The sequence below is a fragment of the Melospiza melodia genome, chromosome Z, assembly GCF_035770615.1.
Source record: "Melospiza melodia melodia isolate bMelMel2 chromosome Z, bMelMel2.pri, whole genome shotgun sequence".
NCBI classification, from domain to species: domain Eukaryota; kingdom Metazoa; phylum Chordata; class Aves; order Passeriformes; family Passerellidae; genus Melospiza; species Melospiza melodia.
This window is the reverse complement of record NC_086226.1, coordinates 15,716,377-15,735,083: the sequence shown is the minus strand read 5'-3', so window position 1 is coordinate 15,735,083 and position 18,707 is coordinate 15,716,377. Positions and strand designations below refer to the sequence as shown.

The 18,707-nt window shown below is 41.9% G+C and overlaps 1 protein-coding gene across 2 annotated transcripts; it reads left to right on the top strand.

Moving 5' to 3' along the window:
• Nucleotides 1-1,807: 1,807 nt before the first annotated feature.
• Nucleotides 1,808-18,089, top strand: ZFAND5 (zinc finger AN1-type containing 5). Of its 2 annotated transcripts, none has more exons than XM_063181505.1 (6): nucleotides 1,808-1,921; nucleotides 4,892-5,049; nucleotides 5,468-5,579; nucleotides 5,992-6,089; nucleotides 16,066-16,191; nucleotides 16,445-18,089. In XM_063181505.1, the coding sequence occupies exons 2-6, from the start codon at nucleotides 4,899-4,901 to the stop codon at nucleotides 16,591-16,593; spliced, it is 636 nt and encodes a 211-aa protein (XP_063037575.1). In that variant the 5' UTR covers nucleotides 1,808-1,921; nucleotides 4,892-4,898; the 3' UTR covers nucleotides 16,594-18,089. The 2 variants fall into 2 exon arrangements, with proteins under 2 accessions (XP_063037575.1, XP_063037576.1); XM_063181506.1 differs by lacking the exon at nucleotides 1,808-1,921 and adding an exon at nucleotides 3,115-3,135.
• Nucleotides 18,090-18,707: the final 618 nt, after the last annotated feature.

Genomic DNA, 18,707 nt, shown 5'->3' with positions numbered 1-18,707 from the left:
AACAAGGAGGGGAAATTGAGAAGCACTGGCCAGGATCAACACAGCCAGCTTCATTGAGGCACTTATTCACCACAGTCACAGAGATGCACAATTCAGTGTGCCTTAAATTACACCATAGTAATGATAATTCTAATATCATAATATGTATAACTATAAAAATAATTAACTATTATCTTGTTGTGCCTTGGAACAGGAGTTCACAATATTTTCAGTAGTACACAGAAAAAGAACATGAAGACCCTGTAGTCTTGTTATCTTCTAAATTTCTTTTAAATGTCAGCACTACAGAGGAAAGTAGCAGGGAGAAAGTACTGGCAATCTTTTACTGTCCTTCTTAGGTGAAAGCCTAAAATTATATGCCATAAACTAGTCCAACATATTTTAGAGAAGAATGGGTGGCAAAGATGGTCACTCTGTCCTCTGTTAGACTGCATCCCATAAATGTCTAAAAACAATGTATCTCCACCAAAACGTTTCAGGAATGCTACACCTCGAGTCTCTTCAGAGGGCAGATGCCCTTTATCAGGAGATGAGCTTACAGTCTTTCAAAGGAGTTTCTGGAGCCCTGCTCAGATTCCCAAACCACTTATTTCCTGCTTGCCTCACCTGCCAAGTTCTAGGTACCCATGTTCTTGAAGAACTCACAACATGCAACAAGAATCAACAGCTCTAAGACAATGGAAGCAGTATGTTTCTCCTCTACAATGAATATGTCCATCAGAGAAGACTTCTTTAAAAGTGTGTCCCTCAAACCAGTCACCCATTTCCTCAGAAGGCAGCTTGCTTGTGATGCTGCTAAGCAAACAACAGGAGGTCCAAAATCGTTGTCGTTTGAAGCTGTGAGTTCTAAGGATGCACATATTCTTTTGCTCCTTGTGATGAAATCATAGGGTTACCCTGGGGGTGTCCTCCTTTTATGGGTCCCTAACATTCTAAGCATCACAAGTTAGAAAAGGTCTCCAAGGCAGTTTTTTGTGAATCTCACAGTATTTTTGAAGGTAGTAACCTCTTAAGGATAAGATTCAGTCCAAAATGGCATATGGAATTAGCTCATCATTGGATTAGGTAAAACATACAGTTATTTCCTTATTCATTCTGTCCTGTGAAGCTCAGCTCTTCAGAGCAGCAAAAAAACTGTTATCAGACACCTGGCAATTAAATTTATAATCGGCAGTTTAAACTGGACGTTCTCTTCCCTTTCGGAGCAATGCTCCTGCATTTTGACATTCCATCTCACAAGACGGCTAAATCTTGTAGGCAAATTTAGGTCAAATAAAAAGAAAGAAATACCCAAGAAAAATATGTTTTAAAGGCAATCTACGTTCTCCAAGGCTCCAAGAGCGCCGCAGCGTGCCGGCGCTGAGGCGCTCCGTGCCCCGGACACCTAGCGGTAAGCAGGCGCTCCGGCAGCGAGGAGCCTTCCCGGCCCGGGGCTCCCGCGCTCGGTGACGTGGCTTGGGGACAGAACGGCGGGCGGGCACCGGGAGCTCCCCGCCCCAGAGCGGCAACGGGCGGAGCGCGGGCCGGCAGCACGCATGCACCGGCGGGCGGGCAGAGGGAGGAGCCGCGTCCGCCGGCCGGGCTGGGCTCCTCCCTCCTCCTCCTCCTCCTCCTCCTCCTCCGCCTCCTCTTTTACCTCCTCCTTCTCCTCCTCCTCGTCGCCGTCTTCTTCTTCCCCCTCCCCACCCACCCGCCTCCAGCGCTTTCCCGCCGCCCGCCTTCCACGCACGGCGGGTCCCGCCTCGCGCCGCTGCCGACACGGCCGCCGCTGCCGCTGCGGGAACAAAGGAGCGAAGCGGCGGCGGCGCGGCCGCCAGCCCGGCGCCCCCCGCAACCCCCGCTCTCCCCGCAGCCGCCCGGAGCTGTCCGAGGCGCCTTCTACGGCACCCGCCGCGGGGTTTGTGGCCCCCGCCGGGAACAGGTGGGTGAGGGGTGGCATGCTGGGCTCGGCTCCGCGGGGCCTTTACCGCGACGGGGTGTGCCCGGGCCTCCTCTCGGGCGGCCTCGTTGCGTTCGGCCTTCGGCGGGGCCGCTGCGGGGCAGCGCAGGCGGCGAGACAGTGAGGTTCCTGTGTCTAGCGGCGGCGTAGGGCCTGCCGGCGGCGGGGCCGACCGTGACTCAGGCGGTTGCGAGGAGCGGCCGAGCTGGAGACCCCCGTCCGCTGCCGCCGCTCCTCAGCCCGGCAGCCTCGCGGGTCTTTTGTGTCCGGGTGTCGGGGGAGGCGGAGGGGGTGGAGGACGCGGTTAAGATGCGCGGCACTGCGGGCGCTTGGCAGGGCCCCCCGCTTTGTCTGAGTCAGCCGCCGGACTGCCGCCGCCTGGGGAGCGCCCTGCTCTGGTTCGGTTCCCCGGTACCGACACTGGGCTCTGCCGAACGCGAGTGAGCGGCGAGTGACCCGCGCAGCCTTTGTGCGTTCTCCTTTTGTTTTGTTCCTGTGTTTCTCGTGTTTATCGTGATCCCTTTTCGGAAGGAGGATGTTGAGGCCATTCGGTATGTAGGTCAGCGAGCCCGTTGCTAACGCAGTGCCCAGGTTTTCGGGCTGCTTTCAGCGCGCGTTGGGGCCCTCGTTTTTGTCGTTACGCCGCCAGTGCGGGATCGCCCGGCTGGACGGCGGCAGCCCGGCCATGGCCTCGGGGCCGAGGGGATGACTGAGGTGCGCGGCCGGGGCCGCTAACGGGATTTACCCTCCCCTTTCTCCAAGTTGGGCTGATGACGGCGGGGTCCCGGTGGAAGAAGACCTTTTTCGATTATCTTTTTCCCTCCTCTCGAAGATGAGCGGTTGGGTGTAACCCTGCCCGCCCCGTGTTGCGGGGCGCATTGGTGGAGCGATGGTTGCTTTGGGGCGCCCATCGCGGGAGGCGGCGGGCTGGTAATGCCGCATTTTCTGGGCTGCAGGTCAGCACCCGCTATCCCCGCTCCTCCCTGGAAGGGAAGGGCAGTCGGGTTTCGCCGGCGCCTCCTCCCGGAGCCGGCGGCCTGCGGGAGATATAAATAGGGGCTGACTTCAGCGGGCGGCCCGGGCCCGTCACGCCGCCGCCTGACAGGCGGAAGCGCAGGCGCTCGTCCGCCCATGTGACCGACCCGCCGCGGCGGCAGCGGCACCGCCGAGCGCGCAGGGCCCGGCCCGGAGCTGCGGTAAGGCGTCGGTCGGGGGGCGGCAGCCGTAGCGGGGTTCCCCTTGTCGGGCGGCGCCTTGAAAATGAACGCGGGAGAAAGCCCGGCCGTCTCCCGGAGCCTGGAAAAGCGCGACTTGTTTGTTCAGCGTTGGGTAGCAACGTTCCGTCAGGGGCATGCATTTCAAGTAGTGTAACACTCTGCCGACCAAAGGAGCTGCTGAGTTTCTAGTTTGCGCTGAAATATTAGAGTTGGCGCCTAAAGCAACATTTAGTAAGTGGTGAAATTTTAGGGCACTAACTCGGAAATAAAACAGGTCAGTTGATGTTGGCAGTGTGTTTGATAGCATATTGATCTTACCTGGCTAGTAACAAAAGGGCAGTAGTATTATTTTTCTGTGTTATGTAGACATAGTTCTGTGTCTTGTCAAAGATGACAAGATTTTTTCAGATTTCCTCTAGGTGGGTCGGGCTTTCTTGTAGCTCCTTTGCTCGTGTATTTGGCTGTAAAATTGTATCAGATAAAGTGTGAAGTCATGTTGTAGCCAGAAAGCATGGTATTTATACCTGGAAGGTGTTAAAAGCTATAAATAGTACAGCTATTTATACCTGGAAAATTAGGTCCTGTGACCACTAGCTGACAGGATGAATTTTGCTTGTTTACTTTCTCCCGGTTTTGCTTACTGTCATCCCAGAAGTTTAGTTTAGCCAAAGGCACCTGTCAGTTGCAGTTGTACTAGGGAAACATAAGTACTACTTGCCGTGTGAGCTCTCTTAATTAGAATCATTTTTCTTGATGCTGTAACGAATTTGCTTTTGGCATTTTTGACTTCTAGCAAATCTCAGCTGTCAAATATCTCTTACTGTGACCGTTTCTGAATAGGAAAACAGCAATCCAAAGTTTATACTAAAATGTCTTCAGATGCCATATGCGCAGCTTCTACTAAATTTAAATTTTAGTGCAATATTATTACATTACTTCAATTTGTAGCAAATGCATGATTACTGTGTTCCAGTTTTATTGCCCTTGGGAGTCAAGAATTTGGCCGCTATGCCTTTTTCTACTAACCTTGCTTTTCAGAGGTTAACAGGCTGTGAAGGTGAAGATATTATTTCTAACATGCTTGGCACTGACTGGCTCTGGAGGGCTTAGAAGTCTTGACACAACCTGATTAGAGAAGGGATTTTTTTCTTCTGTAAGTGTGTAAGCTATGTAACAGAACATATTCAATAGTTTGGAGTTGTTATTGTTATCTCCCTTGGAAGACTGTTGTGAGAGTAATTGTGAAATTAGCCTCAAAATGATGTAAGATCAGTGCTGGAAAAGCAGGGCTTTTCTGCTGGAGTCTCTTGGCTCTGCTGGAGTCCAGAAATATAAGCTATATTACTTGCCGGAACTGTTTTGTGGGTGTGAGCGTAGTCTTACTTATTCTGCATATCCCTGTTAGTGCTCAGAAGCTGGCACTTAAGGAGGTTTTTTGTCTGTCAAATTAACCTGCACATGCAGTTCAGTGCTCAGCAAGTATATTATTTCTCAGTATTAGTATGATGACACTTTGTCTTGTACTAAAGGTTCGTAATGATGTTACTTAGCAATGAATTGCGGTCTTGAATGGTATATTAATGTTCATATAACCCTCTTTAAGAATGGTGATATCAGTTGGTGAGGCAGGGTGAGCAGATATACTTAAAATTCTTTAAATTCTTAATATGTTTAACCCTGTAATTGATTTTGGTGGCATGCCTGCTCCTAATGCAGTTTTTGATTTTATTTACAGCATCGAGATGACTCAGGAGACAAACCAGACCCCAGGGCCTATGCTGTGTAGTACAGGATGTGGATTTTATGGAAATCCTAGGACAAATGGGATGTGTTCAGTTTGCTACAAAGAACATCTTCAGCGACAGCAGAATAGTGGTAGAATCAGCCCAATGGGTAAGAGTGTGGGGAATTGTTGGGGGTTGGGTTTCTCTATTTCTGTAGAAATTAAATATACAGAGAATTACAAGGACTATTAGAACATTTTGTTAGAGAACTTCTGAAGGCTGAACTGAAAGAATGAATGTTCAAAGAAAATACTACTTAAAAGCACAGTAAAGATAAAAATAATTTTTGTGTAATGTTCTGGTTTGCTTGGCATTCAATCATAACTTGCTTTCCCTCTTAGCCACTTCTGCTAGCATTTTTTTAATGCAATCTCTATTTTGGTTATTATGTAAAAGTGTCTTTAAGTAAAAAGTAATAAGCAGTAGCATTGAAGATTGTATGCAGGCAGTTCATAGCTGTATAGGAGACTATTTGATTAATGTGTTTTCTGTGATTTGTTCATAACTTGTCAAATTCTTGTACATAGGAACAACCAGTGGTTCAAACAGTCCTACCTCAGACTCTGCATCTGTACAGAGAGCAGACACTAGCTTAAACAACTGTGAAGGTGCTGCTGGCAGCACATCTGAAAAAACAAGGTAAAATAAGGGTTGTACTGTGACGGTTGAATGAGCTGTGTGTTTGCTAGAAGGCCTGCAGCAATCCTGTCCTGTTGCAGTGAGTGCCTGCAGAAGAAAATGGGCCTGACAGGGCTCTATGAATCCATGTAAATTGAAAAATCATTCAGATATTTGGTGTTGTAGTACTGCAGTAAAAGGAATGGGTTTTGTTTATCTACAGAACTAATTTGTTAGAGGCTTGCCTGTTTTTTTCTAAAATAATAGAATCTAAAATAAAATAAAGAAGTATTTGGAAGATAGTAGAAGTATAGGTCAGGAAAATGTATCAATAGTGACTGAACCAGTAGTTCATTAATGGGTCTGAAGAATTCAAGCTTTTATTACTAATGTAAAACTGATGTAAATTTTGTGTTTCACTGTGCTTTAACAGAAACGTGCCTGTTGCCGCTTTGCCTGTAACACAGCAAATGACAGAAATGAGCATTTCAAGAGAGGAGGAATTAAAACCGAAAACAGAGACTGAGCCAGGTATGTTCTCAGCAACACTGGCCATAACCAGTGTCCTCACATGAGTGCAGAGTGTGTTTGCTTTCTGAGTAGCCATCTCCTGTTGTGGTGGTGGTCTTAAGAAATGTGTTTAGGATGCTTTTTGAGTGCAGTCTGCTCAGAATAAAGAAAAAGGACTAGTTCCAAAACAGCTTTTAAATATATGTTAATTGTTAGTAAAAGAAATTACACTAATAAGGGTGTTTTTAGATCCCTAACATTTGTTTTTAAAGGTGAGGCACTCTAAAATCATATTAGGGCAAGGTGTTCTGTTTTGAAGTGGAACTGTTTGGATTCAGTATGTTATCTAGCAGAACAACTCCAGCTGACTCATGGCAGTCAAAATGGCTTGTTGTGTTTGAAGAATGGTGCTTAATAAATTCCATTCTACAGAGAAGTGAGGCTATTGGGGAAGGGAGAATGGGTGGTTTAGAAACATTAACAGAAGTTGCTTAGGGTTCTTGAACTAATTGAGTAATCCCTAGATATACTCAATGCATTGTTTCAGGGATGTAGGGTAGTTGCAGCTTTAAATGTTATGTCCCTTTTAACAGTTTTATGCTCATGTTGGATTGTTGTAGCTATTTCTTGTACTGAGGCAGAGAGGGAGGGCAGCTTGCTTAACCTAACTAGTGAACAACTGAATTTGTACCAAATGGATATCTTAACACACTTGTTTTGTTCTTAACAAGCCCAGAGGTTTTTTTTTTTTAAATTTACCAGCTCTGAAACAGTTTTAAAAACTAAAAATTGATGTGTAGTAGGAAATCTGTTTACTCAAGCTGAAGGTAAAATCTGTTTCTCCAGTTTTGAAGTCATTGAGATAAAAATGGCATCAGATGCTGCTAAGCACTCTATCAAAGTGGTTTTTATCTAGTAATATCTTTGCCAACAAAGACTGTTCTGACACTTGATGTTAATTTACTCAGTATTTGTACAAAGGGTTTTTACCATTTTCAGTAAAAGTTGTCACAAGCTTGTGTAGAGATGGTTGGAAATACTACCAGGGAACTTAAATGGCTCTGGAAAAACTTGAAAACTTGAAAAAACTACCTTCTGAGAGAACATACCTGTAAATTCATGAGGCAGCCTCAGCTGCTATGATGCCCAAATTTCCTTTTAAGTGTTATTGTTTGGCATAGATCCTAGACAGTGTAAGATAATGTCCTTATATACTATTCTTAGGGTTTGTTGGACTTCTTAATTTGACAGGGTTGGCTATATTTAGTGGTGCATTACTCTGTGTCTTGCAGGCAAGAGAAGCTGGCCTAGACTTTTTATTAAAAATTCCTGATGTGTCTGGACTAGGCAGATTTTTTATCTTCCTTTTCTCCAGTAGCATCCATTATGTGTTGGTCTCTTGAAGACAAACTGGAACAATTGTAAATAATTTGCATCACCTGATAGCAACAAAAGTTAATACTGTATTTTAGATATGATTCTCTAAAATAATGCAGTCATAGAGATGTTAATGAAATAAACATGTAGCTATAAGCATAGGCTGATACTAGAGGCAATTTCGTAACTGGACGGTACTAGATCATGAGCTGTATCTTCAAAAGTATGAAGTCACATTCTCTTTTGCCAGCTGTTCATTAGCAAAAGAGATTTTGTATGCTTCCCTTACAAATCAGAAAGTTTAAAAGAAGGATTACATCTGGTAAATTATTTGTTTTTGCAATCCTGTAGCATAAAATTATACTTTCTTTACTTTTGGAATTGAAACAACTGACTAGAAAGTGGAGAAGTTGAGAAAAAATAAACTATCGTAATAAATTATCAAATCGGAAACCAAATCTGTAAGAAAATTCAGCAATGAGTTATTAGATTGTTAACAACATAAAATTTTGAGAAAAATCACCATAGCCAAGGCGGCGTCAACCCCGGGTGTCGGCGCTGGGTGAACCGGGACCCAACTGACAAAGTGTCTCCCCAGTGGTTCACCCCGACTGCTTCAACAGTTAGCTTATATACAGTTTATTCTGCCTGAGGCAGGGATGACTGAATGTTCCTTTGTGTCTCTTCACATGTAGAACTGGGGCCATACGTGTGCAGGAATAGACAAAAGTAAGTCCAGGTGTCTAGATGGTTGTCTGAACACTTTGGAAGAGCCTTCATTCACCTGTAGCAGAGTGGTGCCAGTGCTTGAGTATGGTAGATGCAACCTTCCCAGGTGCAGGCCCTCCAGGGAAGTCAGCAATCATGGCCCAGGAAGGTTTCATTCATACTTTTAACAGACTTGATATTTTTTTTGTCTGGCAACTAATTGAATAAAAATAAGACTCTGCTCCCAGCCAGAGTGGTCAAAGACATAGCTTGGATTTTACAGTATTTTATACATGTATAGCATGAATTATCTCTACCGTATACTACACTATGAAGTTTAACAAGCTTGTTTCTATTGATTTTGTTGGGATTTTTTGTTTTTTCTTTGCTCAGGTTGAGGTTGCAACCTAGATTCGCCTTCAGAGCAAACCTGGTGCTAAGACAATTGTACCTTAACATCTGAAGAAAGGCATGGTGGATGTAACTCCGTTGTTTGTTTTCTTGTAACTTGTTGAAGTGCTCTGAGTCTTGACTGGATTCCAGGCACCCATGAAAGCCTCACCAGGGGAGAGAAAATAAAATGAGGGGTTAATGAGTTGAGATATAAGGATGGAGAGAGATCCCTCCCCAGATACCTGTCAAGGGCAAAACAGACTTGAATTAAAGGTGTGGAGTTATTAACAAGATCAGAGCAGGATAATGAGAAGTAAAATCAGACCTTAAAAACACCTTCCCCTCACATCCTCTGTGCCTCCTAACCCAGTGGTGCCAGGAGCCAGGGTTGTGGTCAGGTCATCACCCAAGGGAGAGGAGTCATTCGCTTACTGCACTCTGGGGTCCCTCCCACTGAAGAGAGCTCTCTATGAATTTATCCAACATGAGTGTATGTCACGAGCAGCAGGTCCCTGAGAACTGCTGCAATATGAGTCCATCCCATGGGCAATGGCACCCCTCAAACTGCTGCAGGGTGGGTAACTTTTCCATGGGGTACAGTCTTTAAAGGACAGGCTGCTCCAGCATGGGAGCAGAGCCTGTCCTTGTCTGCTCCCATGGGGTCACAGCCTCCCTTCAGGCATCCCCCTGCTCTGGCATGCGGCTCCTCCCTGGGCTGCACATGGATCTCTGCATCCTCATAGACCTCCATGGCTGCAGGGGCACAGCTTTTCACCAAAGTCTGCACCACAGGCTGCAGGGGAATCTCAGCTCCAATGCCTGGAGCACCTCCTGCCCCTCCTTCACTGATCTTGGTGTCTGCAGAGTTGTTCTTCTCACAAGTGATTACAACTGATGCTGTGCAACAACTTCTGTTTTTCTTTCTACTTAAATATGTTACCACAGAGGTGTTACCACCATTTCTGATTGGCAGAAAGCAGCACATCCCACTTTGGAGCTACCAGGGATTGGCTCTGCCAGACGTGGAAGAAGCTTCTACCATCTTCTGATAGAAGCCACCTCTGTAGCCTTGCACTACCAAAAACGGGCCATACAAAACCAATCCACCGTTATAAATAAATGGTTTTAAAAATAAGTTTATTTCAAAATTGTATTGTTTTAATGCACAGCATATTTTTAGCATTTTCTTAGACTTTTGTAGGTGATTACTTTGCTAAATTATCAGCTTCTAGTCAGGTCTGTCACTGTTTCAAGACACAGTATCTGCACTGGCTCAAGTGTGTAGTACTTTTTGTGGTTGTTTTTGATTGGGTTGGGTTTTGTAATGCAGTAATGCTCTGATTAGGGTGTAGTGTTATAGGTAAGTAGTATGGCTTATGAAGAAGTAAACCAGAAATTAAACTGATAATGGTATTGTGTAAGTTACATATTTTAAAAGTATGTAAATACTGTCAACTTCCATCCATGCTGTAACTTATCCTGTCATTCGGCAGCAGCAGTGTTAGAAGACTGCAGGCAATGCTGGTTGGCGTGTCTCTGCTCTCTATCTAGCTGTTAGGGTTGGAGCTGTTTTACAGCTGTTGAGCATTCAGGTTGAGAGACCCTGTAACAGCTTACCCTTGCTATGCTGTAGGTAGAGCCAGTGTGTTGCAGGTAATACTGTGAGTAAGGTGTAAGTAAGGTAGCTTATGATGTCGGGTAAGATCAAGATGTACGTACATGATGTTCCATAAATCTGGTTGTAATGAGTGCCTTGTTTGTTCTGGTTTGTTTTCACACATGGCTGTACTAGTTTCATGACATTGCTCGCTGTAAACAGTTCCGTTGTATTAGTAACATTCTATATTGTGTTTGAAATAATTAGCTTGTCTTCATGTTTCCCATGCCTGCTGTAGCTTTGATAAACACTCCTGATTGAAAAATTTCAGAAATTAAGTCTGTTGTAAGCGCTGAAGCTGTCCACTGCGCAGAAAAGCGCTGAGGACCTAACTGCTGGTGCTGTGTTTGTTGGTGATAGCACATTATTATTATTATTCTAATAGTGATACACCATGCACGTCAAGTCTTTATGATAACCAAATTAAACTGTGCTTCTGTAACTGGGGAATCAGTATGTTGTATTAATGGGCATATTAATTTAAGGTATTAAATATGCAAATAGAAGAGTTAGACTTAGGCATGGAGAGGTGAGTGGCATGCTGCAGAACATTTATATTCCCACTCTTCAACATAAAAGTAAGCATGATGGAGATTTGTTCTGCAGCCTTTCATCACAGGCACATAGGCTGGCATAGAAGTTATAGTTCCTGAGCAAAAGTTCAACAAAGCATAGCAGACTAAATTTTATGTACAAGCACCTTGTTGTCTTAGACTAACCCCAGCTGACAGCTAAGTGCTATGCAGCCACTCACTCAGTTCTTGGTCTCCAGTGCTGAGGACAGTCAGTGGAGGAAAAAACTAAACCCCATGTGTTAAAATAAAAAAGCTTAACAATTAAAATTAAGTAAGATAAGCAATGCTGATTGTATTAACAATATAATTGTAATGAGAAGAGGAGAAGAAAGAATAAACTCCAGATATTTCACGAGTGATGCATACTACATTTGGTCACCATGTGCTGACTGATGCCCAGCTCATTCCCCAGCAGTGGTAGGCAGCTCCCAGTCAACACTCCCCATTTATACATTGGGGGAAGTGTGTTCTGATGTGTGGATTATTCTTTGGCTTGTTCATTCAGGTCAGCTGTCCCAGTGATTCTCTCTCCTGGCTTTTTGTGCACCTGTTTGTTTGCAGAGCACATGAAACTGAGAAGTCTTTGTTTTAAAGTAAAAGCACTATTTAGCAATATTTAAAACACTAGTTTTATTATTTGACATTAGTAATATATCAGCATTATTCTCATACTGAATCCAAAATGCATCACTGTACCAGCTACTGAGAATAAAATAACTCTATCCCAGCTGAAACCAGGGCAGTTGTGCTCATATGCAGTCTAAGGATTGTATTGTGTCTAGTACTTCTGTTACTACTGCTATTGTTTCGGCTCCATAACTGCAGAAATGCATCTAATGTATTTTGGATAACTTCTGACTTGACCTTTTCTCTCTCTTGTTTTGTTTTTTTCTGTTTCTTCGATACTGGGAGTTAGCAGTTAACTTCATCAAGTCACAGTCCTTAAATCAATTTCTTTCCCTGCACTTTCAAGAATTTGTGCCAGTGTTATCCTTGAAGTTTAAGGTGTTTAGATTTTATTTTGGTGATTTTTTTCTTCTGTCAGAGAAGCTTCTAAAAACTTTGTTCTGTTACTTTTGTATTCCTTTCTGGTCACTTTAGATACGATTGATTTTCAGTGTGTTTTCTTCAGCTGAAATAGTGGATTCATTCCTTTTCAGAGCGAAAGCTCTGTAATACTGATACATGCTTTTTTTTGAAGTAGCCATACTGTTTTATATAAGAAAGCTACTGATAGCTTTGAATGTTCTTAGAGTGGTTTTCAATTTCAAATGGCATTCCCATGAGTCTAAGAAGAACTTTATTCTTCAGTTCGTAGAACCTTTTTGCATGTAGATTGAGTAATGGAACCTGTAGCTGGTTCCATTAGTGGCCTTGCTGCTCCTCTGGTAAGGATGCATCTTATCTTAAGGCTACGTTTGAAGGAAATTTCCAAAATTCGTGATGAAATACCTGCATTTGTGTAGACTTTTTCAGGCAGACACATCCCAGTATAGGATTAGGTTAGTCTTTAATTTGCTAGGATAATAGCTATCGTTGACCATGATGGTAATGCATATTTATAGTCCCTGCAGGCAATCATGTAAGACCAAAATAGTGTTAATAAAAGCCTACCCAGTTCTGAAAATCAGTTGTCCCTAAAGTTTTTGGCATTGTACTAGGAGAACTGATCTGGTAAAATCTGAGTGAAGTAAATCTTTGCAGGTCTTGAACCAGAGACAGGAGAGGACATGACCAGGGTGATGGAGGGGGCTACTCAGAACCACAGAACCATTTGGGTTGGAAAGGGTTTTATAGATCATCTAGTTCTGAGTCCTCTGTTCCTGTGCATCACTAATCTTAGAGTAAAGAATTTCTGCCTAACATCTCATATATATCCATCTTGTAATTCAAAAGTGTTTCCCCTGATCCTATCACTATCTGCCCATGTTTAAATCTATCCCTTTGTTTTATTATCCATCTAAAGTTGGAAAGGTTTCTGTAAGGTATTCCTAGAGCCTTGTCATCTCCGTGCTGAACAACCCTGTCTCTCAGCTCGGTTTCATAGGAGAGGTGCTTCAGCCTCCTGATCATCTTTGTGGCCTTCCTCTGGTTAACCCCACAGATTTGCATCTTTCCTGTGCTGAGGACCCCAGAGCTGGATTCAGCGCTCCAGATGGGGTCTGCAGTAGCAGAGTAGATGGACAGGTCTTGAGCCCATTTCTCAAGTTTGTCCAGATCTCCCTGTCTGGCATCCCCTCCTTCATGCTGAGAATGCACATAATCCCTGTCTGTGTAACTGATTAAGATATGCAAGAGCAGAATTCCCAAGACAGAGCCCTAAGGGATGCCACTCACCACCAGTCTCCAATTGGACATAGAACCACTGACCACACCTCTTTGGCTGTGTCCATCCAGTCAATTCCTTATCAACCACATAGTTAATCATTCAATTCCATGTTTCTCCAGTTTGGAGATCAGGATGAAAAAGTGCATCATACCAGTAAGAGCTCTTTTACAGTGGTGACAAGTTTTAGTGTGAGGAGTTTGCTTCATCTGAACACTGTTACTGAAGAAGCAGGTTGACAGGTACCAGCAACCACTATTTTACGGCTTTTGGCACTTTTTCAGCTACCTGTTCTATGGTGATACATAAATCATTTTGAGCACTTCGATTAACACTGTGATTTCTGGCATGAATTTAAGTTAATATCTTGAGGACCGGAATTGTACTTGCCCAGTTGGATTTGTCTTTTGTGGCAAACGACTGTAAGAACAGTATTTTGATTTAGGTAGGCTCCTGATGTCATGGCAGAACAACTGCAGTTTTCAGTATTTTTCATCTGTAGGTTGATGAAAAAGGAATTTTGTTCTGAGCTCTAGGGCACAGGGTGGGCAACTTTTTCAACTGTCCTAGCCATTACTCAGAAGCACATTTATGAACATTTAGCATCATAAAAGCCAATAAAGTCTGGTGGCATAAAATAACAGCAGAATCCTTTATTCTTGGAGAGTAATAAATGGAACGTTTTAGTTTGGATTTAGGGAGCTATGTCCCCTCTTGGCTTGGTACCTTTTAGTGACTTACTGCATGTTGTGTCCTGCTTTTCCTCCTTGGAAGATGTGTTAGTTGTGGGGGAAGTATCCTGTTCAGCAGCCTTTTCAGGGAACGTGCTGCTGCAGTTTCTTAGAATCACTTTCATCACTTTACACATTGTGGGCTGCCATTGTTGCAGTTTCTTCATGGAAGAAACTTGTATACTTGGAAGATATTATAGATGGAAGTATACTTGTAGTAATTGGTAACATTTTCCCTAGATTAATTTGTTCTCAGAGGCTTTGTTTTGTGATGGAGTGATCTACTAAGCTTTTTGCCTTGATAATTCCTGGGAAGTTTTAATTTTGGCTTCCTTGTTGACATGTGTTAGGCAATGATATAAATTATTCTCTTCTCATTTTCATTTTTTCTTAGTGTATGTTGTGAGTGACTTTATGTCACTGTTTATTTGCCACCCTCTATATTTTCTTTAGCATATGATTGAAACAGCATGCATGCTCCCAGGGCTCAAATTTTTAAATTACTTCTGACACAGACAAAGCTTTCTCTTTACTAACTACACACCAAATTGCAATGTGTGTGTTTCTGGTTCCTCTCATTCATCTGTTTTGGCTTACAATTAGCTTTTTATTTTGAAACAAACTAGCAATATAAAAATCTTAAAAAAAGAGATTTGACTATACCTTTGGAGAGGTGTTCAGTCTTTGTATTTTTTTAAGGCCATAGCTGACAGCTCTGAGCCAAGGTGCATAACATCTAACAGGTACACTCAGTTTGTGGTACTGCTGGCTGTTAGGCCAGTTTTTGGTCGCAGGCTCTCTAGTAGACAAACTGATACTGAACACTGATTGTCTTAGGATTTAAAGACAGGTTCAGAGTGTCATATTTGTTCATCTAGAAAATCTTAATCAAAACAAATTGTTTCCACCAAAAAAGGGTTATAAAATATCTGCAATGTGACCAAAGAAAAACAACCAGTTGTAAATGACCTTGGTTGCTCATTAGCTCTGTTGCTATGATGTAGAGGTATAAAATAATGTTAGCAGTCATTTGTTTTACTGCAAGAAATTTCTTGATGATGAGCACTGAAGGTTCCCTGTTACTTCTGAGAGTTTGTTGCTTATAAGTGTTGTTTAGATTGTGAAGTCTTGCCTGGGGCGTTTCTCGTGCAGTGAATTGTGAAGTTTTCTATGACAATGCAAATACAATTTTAACAAGCATGTACTATTCAAAAGAATCTTGTCTAACAAACCATATTTGTATGAAGTTAACTGCAAATGCGTCCTTGAGGCTTACGTATTCCATTTGTTATGAAATGCGTTTTGTAATAGATATTATGATAGATGTTATCATGCTCTGAGAGTGTTCAGCAAACTTGTACCAAGAGCAGGTATTACAGTTGTGTACAAGTGCATCGTTTAGCTTTCCTTAGTTCCATTTTTGGATATGAAGAGGATATCAATTTAAAAAATTAAATTCTTGGGATAAAACACTTTTTTCAATAAAACAGCCATGTCTAAAGATGTCTAAAGAGGCAATTGAAAAAGTATTCATTTTGACTATGCCTGTTTAAACACCAAAACTGAAAAAATTGCAAAAAATACAAATATGCAATGCAAATTTGCACTTTGTTATTTAAATGAGGGCTCTGTAGAACTGTGTATTATGTAGCTGCGTTCTGGATCTGTCATAGAATTAACAGCTTCCTAGCTGCTGTCTTGGTGAGCTGCCTTGGATACCTGACTTCACTGCAGAAGTGGCAAAACAACCCAGTACTATAGCAGGAACGTATTACTGAATTTCTTTTTTTTTTTTTTTTTTCCTCTAAAATATGTTCATGTTAGTTATATCTTCTACAGAGGTATCTGTGTTCAGCAACTTTAGCTGTGACAGTATTGTTACTTTTTAGATTAAGTATTGCTTTAATCGTATGATTTATTTAAATATAAAAGGTGCACACGGAATTTCTGTCATGCTTTTCAAGCCTATATAGATATATAGAGTAAGTGCTATTTATTTTCTAAATGTTGAAATGTGCAGAATAATCTGAGTGTCTCAAGTAGTCGCAAGGGGTGGATAAAAATCCTTATTTCTGATTCATGTTTTTAGACTAGTCAGCGTAGTACTGTAGGCAACAGATGTCAGGATCTTAGTGGTTGAATTAATCCTTACTGTATGCATTCTGTTTGATACCCCATGAAGTCAAGAAAAGCAAATTTTACCCTTATTTCCTTTGTGTGCTTTTAACAGTTGTTACTCAACCAAGCCCATCAGTTTCTCAGCCTGGTACTTCAGAGAGTGAGGAGAGAGCTGCTGAACTGCCAAAACCAAAGAAGAACAGATGTTTCATGTGCAGGAAGAAGGTTGGCCTTACAGGTATGAGAATACTCTCAATTTTAAACAAATTTGCATGATTAGTTACCTCTTGCTAGATTAAACTTGTCAAAAATTGTGTTTTATTACATTTATCAGCTTTTTCACAATTCACACAACTTAGTAAGTCCATTTATTTTTCTTACTCTGTATATCACAGTAGACAAACATGTCCCCTTTGTAGTGACTGCACCCTTAATTAACACCATAATTAAAAACTAATTCCTAGTAATGTTTCTTTTTTTTCTGTGTACAGGATTTGACTGCCGATGTGGAAACCTATTTTGTGGACTTCACCGTTATTCTGACAAGCATAACTGCCCATATGATTACAAAGCAGAAGCTGCAGCAAAAATCAGAAAAGAGAATCCAGTTGTGGTGGCTGAAAAAATTCAGAGAATATAAATTAATGTGCTTGTGAAAAGACTGACTGACTTTTTGTGGGGCTTTTTTTTCAATACATCCTAAAAACCATGAAAAGAGCAGGTGCATGGTCATTTTCCTTTGCTTTCGAAAGTTTTACTTCTAGTCCTGTCTGTCTAAATGATACTTCAAATGTTTGGGTGTTTGTTACAGGCAGAATTGGATAGATACAGCCCTTGAAAATGTATATGCCCTCCCCAGAATAGATGGATGATCAGAAACCTGCACAGGAATACACATGCACAGAGGACAGACTCTAGTTCACATGTGCCAAACAGATGTATGCAATCTGCATGTGTGCAGCAGCTCTGCCTTTTGAGATGTGCATGAGGTGTTTAATGTTCGGCTAATGTTGTATGCCTGTTTTGGAGAAGGATACATCAAAACAGTTGGCAGTCTACTTCTATCATTTAAAATCTCATTCTACTTTTAGTTGCCACACTCCCATTTTAGTTTTCCAGCAGAATGCACGCTGTGTAGAGGGGTCTACCATCACAGTAAGATGAGCGTCTTTGCCATATTTTAGTCACTTAACAACTGCACTGAGAAAAATTAAAAAAATCAGATACATATGAGAAGAAAATTGCTTTTTTAAAAGATTACATTAACTCAAGAATCCTGGAAAAAAGTTCCCAAAGGAGATGTCCTATTAGGAGCTTAAGAACTGGCCTGCAACAGAATTGTCCGCTTTTCCTTGCCTAGCTAAAAATGTTGTGTAGCACAATATTGTAAGATTGGTTTTCAAAACACAGTTACAAATGTTTCTAGACATATCACAGCATCTCTATCAAGCAACACAGGTTGCTGAAATACTAGAGCAGTTTATTATTCATGTACTACTTATGTTCTGTGTGTTCCAAGTTCAAAAGAATATTAGGAATTAATTTTTCTAGTTTTAAATGTAACAGTTGCACCGTTCTGCATGGAAAACCATACCTAACATGGCTGCTGTAGACTTAAATGGTAGCTGGAACCACTCTTGGAGGGCTGCTTTATCATTTTTAATTGTACTTGGGTATAGGACTGTAGTGTTCTTGGGTGTATTGCATGGGCTGCGTTATCTACGGCATTGTACAATAACAACTAGAAAAGGCAGTATTCTTCACTGATGCTTGTCTGGTAATATATATCACTTCTGTGTTATAATGGAAGGGGTTTTTGTGATGTATGAAACTTGTGTTTTTTATATAAACAAATATGGTTTAGACTAGTGTTGTGGTAATGCCTGTTTTCATTTGTAAATAGTTACATACATACCCAAGGCACTACTACTACCTGATTTTTGTTGCCAGTGTTCAGTCTTGGTTTTTACTTCACTATTAAAAGCGTCAGGTTTCTGCTTCTAACTTTGTTCTTCTGAGTTATTAGATATGCAAACATGTACAGATAGTTCATATTTATGTATTGCACATAAGCTACCCAGCATCTATGCTATATTGTATTATGTAAATAATAAAAATAATGTACAGAAGGCAATACTTCCTTTTATGGTAGTTCATTGGTTTTAGTTCTTGCTGTAATGAGAATGTGACCTTGTAGAGGATCAAGTGCAAAGTTTAATATCAGTTCTTACAGATATTGTCCTATGCGTAAGCTTGCCTCTGTCCTTACTTGGATATATGAGCTTTTTTGAGACAAATAGCTATGAGCAACTTTGTTAGACGTAACTACTTGATGACCTGACAAAAATGCCAGCAAATAACAATGTGCTTTAAAGGAAAAAAAGTATTAGCAATGAACCTCTCCCTTACTTCCAGTGGATTTGTCGTGATAGAGCCAGAACACTGACTAAACTGTTCTGTCCACATCTTCACCAGCAGACCTCGTCAGTTATTGTCAGTGTCAGCAACCCAATACAGGTGGTAAATACACCTGGTTTATCCTTTCCAGTGGGAAGGAAAAGGATACAGTACACAGCAACATGTTGCAATGGAGAAAGACATCTTTAATACTGGATGATCCATAAAAATTGCTTATATCAGAAATGGATAATGTGTATTCCACCAGTCAGCTGATAGTCAATGTGATAAGTTAATACTCCAGCCACTGTGTGTACCTCCAGTAAGGGTATGCTCTGGGACTTGGCCATGGAACTG

Bases quoted from the DNA above. Each gene is read 5' to 3' on its own strand.
- ZFAND5 (XM_063181505.1), top strand. From the start codon at position 4,899: ATGACTCAGGAGACAAACCAGACCCCAGGGCCTATGCTGTGTAGTACA. The intron at 5,050-5,467 runs GTAAGAGTGTGG...TCTTGTACATAG, and splicing joins TGGTAGAATCAGCCCAATGG to GAACAACCAGTGGTTCAAAC. The intron at 5,580-5,991 runs GTAAAATAAGGG...GTGCTTTAACAG, and splicing joins AGCACATCTGAAAAAACAAG to AAACGTGCCTGTTGCCGCTT.